Source organism: Quercus lobata, chromosome 1 (genome assembly GCF_001633185.2).
Source record: "Quercus lobata isolate SW786 chromosome 1, ValleyOak3.0 Primary Assembly, whole genome shotgun sequence".
NCBI classification, from domain to species: domain Eukaryota; kingdom Viridiplantae; phylum Streptophyta; class Magnoliopsida; order Fagales; family Fagaceae; genus Quercus; species Quercus lobata.
The window spans coordinates 31,316,535-31,329,512 of record NC_044904.1 but is presented as its reverse complement, the minus strand read 5'-3'; the positions used below and the strand labels follow the sequence as shown (position 1 = coordinate 31,329,512).

General features: G+C 37.0%; 1 protein-coding gene across 1 annotated transcript; it reads left to right on the top strand.

Annotated features, from left to right (window-relative positions):
- LOC115986704 (scarecrow-like protein 33) lies at positions 1 to 2,834 on the top strand. Its single transcript, XM_031109963.1, has one exon. It carries the CDS (start codon positions 370 to 372, stop codon positions 2,707 to 2,709), a length of 2,340 nt encoding a protein of 779 aa, XP_030965823.1. The 5' UTR covers positions 1 to 369; the 3' UTR covers positions 2,710 to 2,834.
- The last annotated feature ends 10,144 nt before the right edge of the window (positions 2,835 to 12,978 follow it).

Sequence of the window (12,978 nt, the reverse complement as noted above, 5' to 3'; positions counted from 1 at the left end):
GAGAACCCAAATGTGGAGGGTTCGAATTTCCTCAGACAAGGCTGAGCTGAGTAGAGAGCCCCTTCGATTTTGAGTTACGTACACGCTGCCTTCTTCCGTGTCTCACTGTAGCATCTTTCTCTTCCGCTTCTGAGTACTCTACTACTCTTCTCTGCACCACTTTTTCACGTAAATCATGATTATCCAAGGTTCTTCGACTATAACTCTTTTTTCTTTTTCTTTTTTTGCTTTTTGTGTACATCAATGTTTGCCTTTTTTTTTTAGATCGTAGTCTTTGATCTCAATCATACTAGATTCTAGTTTCCCAAATCAGTTTGAGACATATAATCAGCTATAGTTACGTTTTCTTGACTTTGTTTGACCCAATAAATGATCATGGATTCAAGCTCTAATTTCCTAGACGGTTTCACTGCCATGTCACCAAATTCTAAGGATAATTTCTCAAATCTTATAAATGAGTACACATTCAATCAACTCTCTGCTCCTACTACAGACCTTAACTTCCTCGGAAGTCCAAATCTTTCTTCTGATTCTGATCTGGGTCCTACTGGTTTTGAGCCCTCAATCACCACAACCGTTGGTCTAGAGGGTCAACCATATGATGCACCACATGTTGTTTTTCCGCCTATGTTGCAGGCAGATTCCACGTCGTCCCCGTACGACAGTGATTTCTCTGAAACAGTTCTCAAGTACATAAATCAGATTCTTATGGAAGAGAACATTGAAAACAAGCCCTGCATGTTTTATGACCCTTTGGGTCTAGAAGACACCGAGAAATCTTTCTATGATGCTCTTGGTCAAAATTACCCCCCTTTACCAAATCAAAATAGCGTTGAGAGTCCTGTGTTTTCTTCAAGTAGTTATGATTACCGTACAACTAGTACTAGTAGTTCTAGCACTGTCAATGATTCTCAAGGGCTAAGTGATCATGGAGAGCATAACTACCAGCCTTCTTCTTCACCGCCTCCTATTCTGGGTGATTACAATGCTGTCCAGTCTAATTTCAAGCCCACTGATCATAAATCACAGTTTTTTGGGAATTTGCCAAATGGTAGTGTGAATTATTTGGGTGATGGGATGGAGTTCATAGCTCAGAATATTTTTACAGATAGTGAATCGATATTGCAATTTAGGAGGGGGTTAGAGGAAGCCAGTAAGTTCCTTCCTAAGAGTAATAATCTGGTTATTGATTTGGAGAGCAACGTGGTTTCTTCTTCTAAGAGGAAGGGAGAGGATCTAAAGGTGGAATCTTTGGTGGTGAAGAGTGAGAAAGAGAGTTATTCGCCGGATGGCTCAAGAGGGAGGAAGAATCATGCAAGGGAAGAGATAGAATTAGAAGAAGGTAGGAGCAATAAGCAGACTGCTGTTTATGTAGAGGAGTCTGAGGGGACTGAGTTATCAGAAATGTTTGATAAGGTTTTGCTTTGTACCGATGCGCCAGCTGCAATGTACGGTGATAATTGTGAACATTTACAGAATGATGCAAGCAAGGCCTCCTTGGAGACACAAGGTGGTAATGGTGGGAAAGGTAGTCGTAATAAGAAGCAGGTAAGGAAGAAGGAGACAGTTGATTTGAGGAATCTTTTGATTCTTTGTGCACAAGCTGTCTCAGCAGGTGATGGTAGAACTGCAAATGAGTTATTGAAGCAGGTTAGGGACCACTCAACCCCTTTTGGTGATGGGTCTCAGAGATTGGCTCATTTCTTTGCTAATGGTCTTGAGGCACGCTTGGCTGGAACTAAGGTAGGAACTCAAATTTTTTACACTTCATTGTTTTCCAAGAAGATGTCAGCTGCTGAATTGTTGAAAGCTTACCGAGTTCATCTTTCAGCCTGCCCTTTCAAGAGGATCACACTTTTCTTTGGTATGAAATGTATTTTGCGTGCAGCAGAGAAAGCAACTACTCTTCATGTTGTAGATTTTGGTATCCATTATGGTTTCCAGTGGCCAATTCTGATCCAGTTTCTCTCCAAAAGACCTGAAGGACCTCCCAAACTACGCATTACAGGGGTTGATCTTCCTCAACCTGGATTCCGTCCAACAGAGAGCATTGAGGAGACTGGTCGTCGCTTGGAAAAGTACTGCAAGCGGTTTAATGTTCCTTTTGAATACAATGCTATAGCATCACAGAACTGGGAAACTATTCGAATTGAGGAGCTTAAGATTGAAAGGAATGAGGTGCTTGCTGTGACTTGTGCATTCCGGACAAAGAACCTACTTGATGAAACAATTGAAGGGATTAGTCCAAGGGATGCATTTTTAAACTTGATAAGGCGGATGAAACCTGATATTTTTGTTAATTCTATTGTTAATGGGTCCTTCAATGCCCCCTTCTTTCACACGAGGTTCCGAGAAGCACTCTTCCATTACTCTGCATTGTATGACATGTTTGATGTTACTATATCCCGTAATAATCCAGAGAGGTTGATGCTTGAGAGAGAGTTCTATGGGAGGGAGATTATGAATGTTATAGCATGTGAAGGGTTAGAGAGAGTTGAGAGGCCTGAAACATACAAGCAGTGTCAAGTCAGGATTTCGAGGGCTGGGTTCAAGTCACTTCCGTTGGACCAAGAGCAAATGAATATGTTCAGGGCTAGGATGAAGGCATGGTATCACAAGGATTTTATTCTTAATGAAGACAACCACTGGCTTCTTCAGGGATGGAAGGGCCGGATTGTCTATGCTTCCTCTTCTTGGGTGCCGGTTTAGGAATCATGTACCATATATTTTTGTAAAAACGCTTTATTTTGGGGTTGTAGAATCTAGAAAGTGACAATGTGTGTACTTCAGATAGATGATATTAGAATGCCATCAATCACTGTCGATTAACCTGATATATTTATTTTATTCATTTCTAAAATTTTATGTTTTGGGAGAAAACATGCATACATGGTATAGCATCAAAAGGTTTGATAATACAAACCATACCTTGGTGTTTCACACAAAATTAAAGTTATTTTGGACAAGTAACGGAAGAACTCAGATAAAAACTTCTTTCCACGTCCTCTAAACTTGATATATTTGGAGATTTGTGTGCCCTAACACATAGCAGAGAGACTGCGATATGAGTAAAGCTGAGAAGATTTTGTGTTGAGGTTCAAAGTTAGGAGTATTACTAAACACAAGACATTCTTAAAATTTAAACTGATGGGCTTTAATCGTGATGAATCAAGTTTGTTAGGTAGAATCATATTCTGGATCGTTTATCCTTTTTGCTAAGAGTATTTCACTAAATCTTAGTACTTTTCATCACCATTAATCTAATAATCTCATGGAATGATAGGATTTTATGCATCTATAACTTATGGATGTAGTTTAATAATATTTCACCTCCTATAGGAAACAGAGTTTATGGGCATATTTTTTGTTGGCATTGCTACATCAATTTGTATTAACTAGTTACTAACCCGTGCAATGCATGAGATAGTTAATTAAAATTTAAAAGTATTTATTTTGCTTAAAGGTCTATGACTTGACTTAAAAAAAAATATAACTTAAAAATAAATAAATTTTTTTCAATATATAATGGTTTAGAAAAATTCTTTTTCTTTCATATCATTTGTTCCACATAACACATCCCAGCATGAGCTATTCTATGGTGATGACTTTACACAATACTCAACTGCAATTAAATCTACTATTCACCAACAATCTAATTTATATTATCTTGATAGTAGATCTACAAATTGCATTCTCACATCCTCTATCATTTAGAAGGTAACTGAAATTTATTCTAAAAAGAAAAAGAAAAAAGAAGGTAACTGAAATAATGATTGTATGTAATGTATAAATTTTATTCTTTTACAATATAAAATTATTAAATAATTAAAATAAAATCTAATGTTCTGGAATTTTTTTGAAATAAAATTTTTAATTTCTTAAAACTTAGTTAATAGAATTTTTATTTTACCTAAAAGTGAACTATCACAATTAATGAGAATTTAACCATTTTTTGCAAGGAGAAGATAACTATAGGCCCAATTTTTATTTTACAGCATGGATGTTACAGTTAGATCCATACCATTTTCTCAAAAAAAAAAAAAAAAAAGATCCATACCATGTATAATATGCTAATCCATTATGATAATTCCAAATAATATCCTCATACCTATCTATATGAGTTTTCTTTTTAATGTTGCCATAAAGGATGGAGTTTAATAGAAGTCATTTAAGATCCAACGTATCCAATAATTTTTTTTAAAAAAATGTAATTTCAAAAGTCTTTTAATTGTAAATTTTTTTAATCATAAAATAGACTCTATCTAAACTCTAAAGGAAAACATTCGAAATGATCACATCATTGATACCATATCATGATGGTTGCAAATAGCAATATTATTATTCATGATTAATAGATGAATAATGAAATTGTGAATTAACAATTTAACAATTCAAATACCAAGTTTAAACTACAACAACATATATACAAAAGACTCTAAATATTGGAACATACTTCTTTTGCCATTTTCATTATTCAATCAAAACCAAAGTTTCAAAGACAATTACCCAATACATACATACACATGAACGTAACGAATTCCAAAAATAAAAACAACAATTTCCAAAAGCCTCTGCCTAATACAGCCATTTTGTTTTTTAGATGGTGCCTTCTTTAGTTCTTTTTCCTTTTATGTTTCATCAAACTTTTCTAATTGACCAAAGTATCTCTAATATGTGTTAACATTAAACTTGATAAGAAAAATTTACATACCTTTTGTTTTGAAGGTGTTCCAATAACCAAAATTAATGCAAGAGACTGTACAGCAGAGTGGTGTTGAAAGAATAATCCCAAAAAAAACCATTTAAAATATAATATAGGAATGAAAAGCTGAGTTGAAATTGTAACAAATAATCCCTAAAAAAAAATTATTTATAATATAATACATGGTTATGGATTCCTAATCAAATTTGGTTATATAATTTTTTTAAAGGATTAGTATGTTGGTAGAGTCCATTTGATATATTTAAATCCTATTGAAATTAAAAGTGATATATATTTGTTGAGTCTCATTGATATAATTATAAAGTTTAAATCCTATTGAAATTATAATTTTTAATCAACGTTAATATAAAAAAACTGAAAAAAAAGAAGAGAAAGAAAACATGATTGATAGATATAAGGAAATATGATTTTATTTAAAAAAAAAATTGTTATCAACGTAGAAATTATCAAATTAATGGAGATATATTCCGTTTTTTAGGATAGATTTATATTAATGGAGTTATTTTATAGTTTGTTAGGATTATCTAAAAATTCTCAGATTAGATGATAATTTAGGTCTCTTTTTAAGTATAGTGGTTGTATGGTACCAAACAACTAAATTTAATTTTTTTAAAAAGAAATTTAATAATTTTTTTGCAATTTGGTGCTATAAAATTGAAAGAATTAAATCAAATTAAAAAATATAAATAAAAAATACTGATGTAGAAAATTGTAGATAGGTCAACAAAAAGTCAAAGGATTCGGTTATATATATATTGATTATGATCTTATTCCAATTTGAATAAAACAACCTGAGTATGGGTCTGTTTGGATTGAATTTATTGTTGCTGAAACTGAAAACTGAAAACTGAAAGTACTGTAGTAAAATAATTTTTAAATGTGTGAGTAGTATCGTGGGACCAATTTTTAATATTTTTTAGTGCGTGAACAGTGATAAACAGTGCTGCTACAGTACTGCTACAGTGCGCTACAGTGCTTATTGTCCCTGGAACACGTGAAGTGAGGAAAAAAGAAAAAAAAAAAAAAAAAAGGAAAAACGCAGCTTGGATTCAGTGGAAAACGCTGAATCCAAATGGCACCTATGTATTTAATAATGTACAACAATAAGATTAATTTTTTAAGGTCAATTTTGTATGGATAAGCGTTAGTTACCTTTAGTTTTCCCTATCCATGATTTAGGGCTTTATGAAGGAAAAATAAAGAAATCTAAAAAAAAAAAAACAAGAGAAAAAGAAAAATAATTCATGATAATTAGGGCTTTATACAAGAGAAATAAAGAAATCTAAAAAAAAAAAAAAAAAACGAAAAATAATTCATGATAATCATTCCAAGGCACATTGTTCCCACACTTGAGATCGAATTGGCATTTTCGAGGGCCTCTACATAAGCCACTTTTTCATCGACCAGTTGCATTACTATACAATGCAGAGTAATGGAAGAGTGCTTCTCGGAACCTTGTATGTCTATAACAAATTGTGTGCTATCATTATCATCTTGGGTTATCCATTTTAAGGGTCTGTTTGGATAGAACTTATTTTGCTGAAATTGAAAACTGAAAACACTGTAGCAAAATAATTTTTAAATGTGTAAATAGTACTGTGGGACCCATTTTTAATGAAAAAGTTGATAAAAAGTGGAGTTTGTGGGACCCGTGAACAGTGCATAAATGCACTGTTCACAAAAGACCAGTCAATAGTGGCGGCTGAGAAAAAAAAAAAAAAAAAAAAAAACACAGACGCAGCAAGTTTAAGTGCCATCCAAACATACACTAAATAATGGACAGTATTTGTTATAGACATATGCGCTTATTTTATTTTAACTTAAAAGTGTGAGTCGAAAATATGAATTTACTTCCAAAAAAAAAAAGTGTGTATAATAGAGTGTGTGTACCAACTTTTATCCTTAAACAATTAGCCCACCAACTAAACATTGAAAAAAATAAAATAAAAGGAAACATTAACATAGTATACCAAATTCAAGTTAAAAAAAGAAAAAGAAATTTAAGCATTTTTATAAAAAAGGTTCAAGACCAATTTCAAGAAACGGGTCAAGTAATAGTCAACTACCATTGAGGTGAAGTGAGACAGAATGAAGAATTGAATTAGCATCGTTCTACTGAGCACAAAAAAAAAAAAAAAATTAACATTATTCGAGATATAAAGATGTTCATTCTATAAAAATAATATTAAAAAATACATAATAGATTTTTTATTATAAAAAAAATAAAATACATAATAGGAAAATTTACTTAAACGACAATAAGTAATAAGTTACAATAACATCGTTTAATATTATAAAAGAATTCAAAACTTTTCCTCCAAATTTTTTATTTTTTTTGAGAAACAAACACACACACAAAAGAAAAAGGGAAATAAGTTCTAATACAAAAATACATCATAATTCTACTCAAAAGTCACAATAACTTTTACGTAAATATAGGGCAAGTTATACTATACATAAGCTAGTTGAAAAGAATAATCATTTACATATGTAAATGACAACATGAATAGTCAAATCTTATTTTTCATTTTATTTTTTATTTAATGGAAGTGTAACACGAACAATCACTAAGTAAAAGTAATTTTTTTATCCTATGTCCAGTTGGGATGGAGTGTGGATAGAGTAGAGTTGGCTAGAAATTGCTGCAATTTTCGGCCAACTTTACTCTACTCACTTCTACTTCCACTCTTTCCCTCTCCATTCAAACTGGCCACTCTCCATTCAAACTGGCCACAAATACAAAAGGATGAGAGCCCTAAGTCCTAACTTGTAACTATCATATTTTGGTATGATTATAGTTATTTCTTTATCTTTTGAGAAACCAATGAAACCAATGCTTTGAGTAGACATGGATTAGGTGCCACAAGTGTTCTTGGAGTTGAGTCATTGTGTAATCTCAATCTTATCCAAAACAATAATAATTTTTAGTTGTGGAGAATATATATTTTAAGATAAAACTTAAATATTATTTCTTAGATAATGTACTTTAAATTCCTCGATTAAATTTAAACAATCTACATGTTTTAGTCATGCTAATTATCTTTTATAAGTTTGGTGCCCTATGACATTTGATAGGGAAGTATTTAATGTAACCTGCCGTAGTAACTTTTCAAGTCATACGTGTAAATTTACCACATATTTCCTCTCTCAACCTTAAAGAGTAAGAGTATTACTAGTGAGCCATGCTATTGACAAACTATTTTACAATATTTTTATAAATTATTGATATGAGAAATTCTTACTGTTTTTTGTCCAAACCCACCACTAACATCACATTTATACTTGCCAATAACTAATCAACCCATTACTAATTTGTCAAAAACAATTGTAGAATAATTTGTGGACATGACATTTTCCACTATTAGTACTAGTTTGTAACTCTATGCATATACATGAATACACTTAAAGATATACAAAAAGATTTGTGCGCACCAAAGACGGGTTTGCTGGGCCAAACCGCTACTTGGGCTCACAACTTATTTGTATGGTGGGTTTGGGTATCCTACTTTGGGTTGTTCTAGGTTTAGAGACTCAATTAGATCACTTTTCTCTCTTTCTCCACATTTTCTTCCTCTCAGACCCACTTTTTCTCTCTCTTTTCTCCTCACAAAATTGCATCCCCTTTCCATTCATTAGTTTTTCCTATTTATAGCCCATTGTTAATGGGGGGATCATCATTATCTTTTTAACTATGCAAAGAGAGGTCCAATGTTGATAAATTTAAGTGGATGTTTAGGTATGAGTGGCTTTGGAAATGGTTCCCACTACAGCAAGTGTGTTCGGTAGCAAAGTTTCCTAGGGTTCTGTCGAGCACTCAAATGGCGATATGACCGAGCATGTGTATATCATCCGGGTATGATTTTCCGATTAGTATGTAAGCGAGGCACCCGTAGTCTGCTTTTCAAGTATTCGGACAACACCCAGCTTAGACTCGTAGTTATTGTGGGCTTGGGACGGGATCCTTAGTGGTGCGGAGGTTGGACCCCCGGCCCATATTATTAATCCATGGCCCAAGGCCCAAATGGACTTGGATGTTAGGTTTCGTACAATAGCCCCCCCTTGATTCGTTCATGGCTCCCGGGGACGAATCAAGGAGCCAAAGATGCAGCAGTTTGCCCGAGAAATCCAACGGGTGTGTTTTGGGCGGTTACAGTGGTTCATTAATGCGTTTCTCAAAAGGCGTGTTGCTTCAAACCTTCTGGTTCTACTGTCATTATTATCTGTCAGTTCACAAACCAAGGCGCGTGTGTTGGTTGCTCTAGGTATATCTAAGGCCACTCCTTTTTACTTCATCATTACTAATTAATACCATTCATTGCTCATTAACCGATGCTCATTTCCCTTGGTTCCTATAAATAGTTCATCATAATCCATCTTCTCACTTTTCATTCTTTGTTCCTCTGAAATTTCTCTTTGCCAAGCATTCACCTACGTTCTTGTCCACAAGCCCAGAATCCTCCTCTCCCTTAGAGCCAAAAGTAAGCCTTCTTCCCCCTTCCTTTGCTTTTATTTCCTTTCCCAAAGTTCTTCTGATTCTTAGGCTTTAGGATGGGTTTTGCTTATCTTTTGAATGCCGGAGCCCCCTTAGCTGCTTTTAGGAAAAACTTTAGTGTCCCTGATGATGTGGAGATGGCGTATTGCCATGAAAGCGAGATTGCTTTCCATAGAGGGGAAGGCACGGCCTTTTTCCCGTTGATGTCTATTCTAGAGGGCGAGGTTAGGTTTCCTATAGACCTACTTATACTTAATACCCTTAGATACTATGGATTGAGTCCCGACCAACTTCCCCCTAACTTTTACCGGGTAATGAGTTGTGTGAGTAGGTTAAACCAAACGTTTGGTTTGCAACTAGACCATCATGACATAAATCACATGTACAGCCTATGTGGAAAGAAGAAATCCAATTACTATTTAAAGACTAGAGACGCGAGGGTATGACTAATTTCATGTTTGCCAGACTCTAATAGGAACTATGCTAGGGAATATATCCGGGTACGCGACAATTGGTTTGTCGGTGGTATCCTTCCCCTTTTATCTCGACACGAAGTTGGTTCGTTCTAATCTTTAATTTATTATATCTCTTCCGTTCGTAACTATTTTATTTACCCTAACTCTGACTCGTCATCTTTTGCTGCAAACGGTTCGGTGTTTACCCAGGACATCAGAACGGTTCACGTTCGGGATCTGAACTTTGTGCTCAGGTCCAAAATTTTTGTGCACCGGGACGGGCAACTCTGTGCATCTCACCTCATCCTTGGTGTAGATCCGGTGTACTCCACTTGGTAACCCTTCATCCAAACCCTTATTGTTGACAGTCCTCTCCTTTCCTACATAGATGTTCGGCATATGAACTTTCTTCCTCCCAATTTTACCGTAGGTGAAGCCCGAGACCTCAGCTCGCGATACACCTGTTCGGATGAGCTCACTCCAATAAGGGACGAATCAGCCGAAGCAGCCTCCAGATATCTTCGGGAACGTGCTTACGAGGTCGTTCAGCGTGAAGTTGTTCCTGTAGAACCCGAGGCTCCTGTTCAGGTAGTCGAACAAGAAGCCGCAGAATCCAGTGACTCTTCCAGGACGCATTCTGTTCCTGAAGACATGGTGACTCGTAAGACCTTGACCGTTAGCTGTTTTATTCCTGGGGCAAGTCAGGTCGTTCAACAGCAACCACCCCAAGGGTGTGTCCCGACTCCTCCCGCTCATCCTTTACCTCCTCCTCCTTCCGGGCAGACTCGTAAGAGACAACGGGTCGCTGACCTATCCTCCACTAGCCCGAGAGAGGTTCAGGTTCAAACTCCCCACCAACCGTCCCGGGGTGTCACTATTTGGGAGCCCCCGACCCAGGTTGGGACAAACGTGGCCTTATCCTCTAGACCGGCGCAGTTATGGCAACCCACATTTGAGTTAGATGGCACGCCCCTCCCGGCTAGTGCCAGTGTTCAGGCATGGGAGAAAGGAGAAGGGGGCCGTGTTGCCCAAAGCTTGGTGCACAGTCTTCTTTTACTCGAGATTGTGAGCGCTTTTGCTGATGGGATCGATGAGTCTATGGGGAGAAGACTCCAATGGCACACTATTGCGGTAACTTCTCTTCCTTTGTACACTTTCTTTTTACACATATTCTTATAATTGCCATATATGTTGCTCCTTTAAGTTACCGTGTGTGAGTAATGTCATCTCTAACAAGCCACTTAACTAGCCTATATCCTGAACAAGAAGGTGAAGGACCTTACTGAGGAGGTTGACCGGGAGAAAGTCGGCTGAGAAGAGGCTGTAAAAATGGCTAAGGAGAAAACGAAAACTGCTGAGCCAGCCAAGAAGAGGGCCGCTACCGCGAAGAAATCCTGGGCGTCGGTTGAGAAAAGGTGAGCGAAGATGGTGACACAGCAAAATGAAACGGAAGTGAAGCTGGCCAAAGCAGCAAGTTTAAACGCTACCTTGCCCGAGGAAGTTGTTGATTTACAGGCGGCCCTGGAAGCTTGTGAGAGTAAGTGGTATGATAAGGGTTTTGCCGATGTAGAGAAGGGCATGGAGCCGGTAGTAATGCAAGCTCGGCAGCTGTCTTTTCAGGAAGGCTGGATGGTTGCCCTACAGGCCTTAGGGGTGCCCGAGGACTCCCCTCTTAGGGACCCTGGTCGGATCCCCTTTCCAGACCCTACTCCAGCCGCACAGAACCTTACAGGACCAAATGATGAGGAGGAGATGGATAGTTTGAGGGAGCTGGTGGAGCAGATTAACGCTCATGCGGAAATGATCGGGACAGAAGCCATCAGCAACCCCCCTACTAACGGGCTGTGGCGACTAAACAGTTAATTTCTGGTTTCTTTACTAAACAATTACTTAATTTCTGGGTTTAAACTTAATGTCACCGCGTTTTGGTGGTGAAATAATTGATTTTTCATGCTTGATTTTGACTAAGGTTTATTTGTCGGCCAGTTACCTTAATCATTTTTATGACTATGCATCTATATTTTAACCTCTTTGTAAATACTTTAGAGTTTTTGTGCATGCATGTTTCACTAATGAATAGGGCATGTTTCCGCCTTGGAATATAATATTTTCTTTTGTAATACTTCTGTCCTTAGAACGTTTTGAATAAGGTTCCCACCTGCTTGGTGATAAGGATCGAACCGAGAAGTAGGCTTCTGTCCTTAGAAATTTTTGAATAAGGTTTCCACCTGCTCGGTGATAGGGATCGAATAGAGAAGCAGACTTTTGTCCTTAGAAATTTTTGAATAAGTTTTCCACTTGCTCGGTGATAGGGATCCACCTTTTCCTGCTCGGTGATAAGGTTTCCACCTTCTCCGTGATAGGGATCGAACCGAGAAGCGGGCTTTTGTCCTTAGAAATTTTTAAATAAGGTTTCCACCTGCTTGGTAATAAGGATCAAACCGAGAAGTAGGCTTTTGTCCTTAGAAATTTTTAAATAAGGTTTCCACCTGCTCGGTGATAGGGATCGAACCGAGAAGCAGGCCTCTGTCCTTATAAATTTTTGAATAAGGTTTCCACCTGCTCGGTGATAGGGATCGAACCGAGAAGCAGGCTTCTGTCCTTAGAAATTTTTGAATAAGGTTTCCACCTGCTCAATGATAGGGATTGAATCGAGAAGCAGACTTCTATCCTTAGAAATTTACTAACTACTTGAATCTCTTCAGCTTCCTTCATGTTTATCAATCGGACGTACTAAAAAAAATAGAATTGGTTGGGCCTACACAAATTAGTTACATAATTATCATATTAGTTAGTACAAAGTACATTTTTCTGTGCATGGACGGTCATTGATAAAACTTCTTCAGATTATAAGCATTCCAAGGTCGGGGCAACGGTATCTCGTTCATGTCTTCTAGATAATACGCTCCTACACCTGCAATGGCTGTACTTTTGTACGGTCCTTCCTAAGTTTAAGCTAGCTTCCCGGCGTTTGTATCTCGCATGCTTCCTACTACTTTCCTCAGTACCAGGTCTCTGGCATTGAATTCCTTCACCCTTACATCTTGGTTGTAACGCCGGGCAAGCTTTTGTTGATACTTAGCTAGTCGTATAGTTGTTGTGTCCCGGTATTCTTCAAGTAAATCGAGACGTTCCATCAGTTGACCGTCATTCTGGGACGTGTTGAATTCTGAAACTCGCGCGCTACACAAATTGACCTCGGCTGGTATCACGGCCTCCGCCCCGTATGTGAGAGAGAATGGGGTCTCCCCCGTAGACCTCCGAGGAGTTGTTCGGTATACCCACAAAACATTGGGTAGTTCCTCGGT

Excerpts from the sequence above, each read along its gene's own strand:
- LOC115986704 (XM_031109963.1), top strand. The coding sequence starts at position 370 with ATGATCATGGATTCAAGCTCTAATTTCCTAGACGGTTTCACTGCCATG.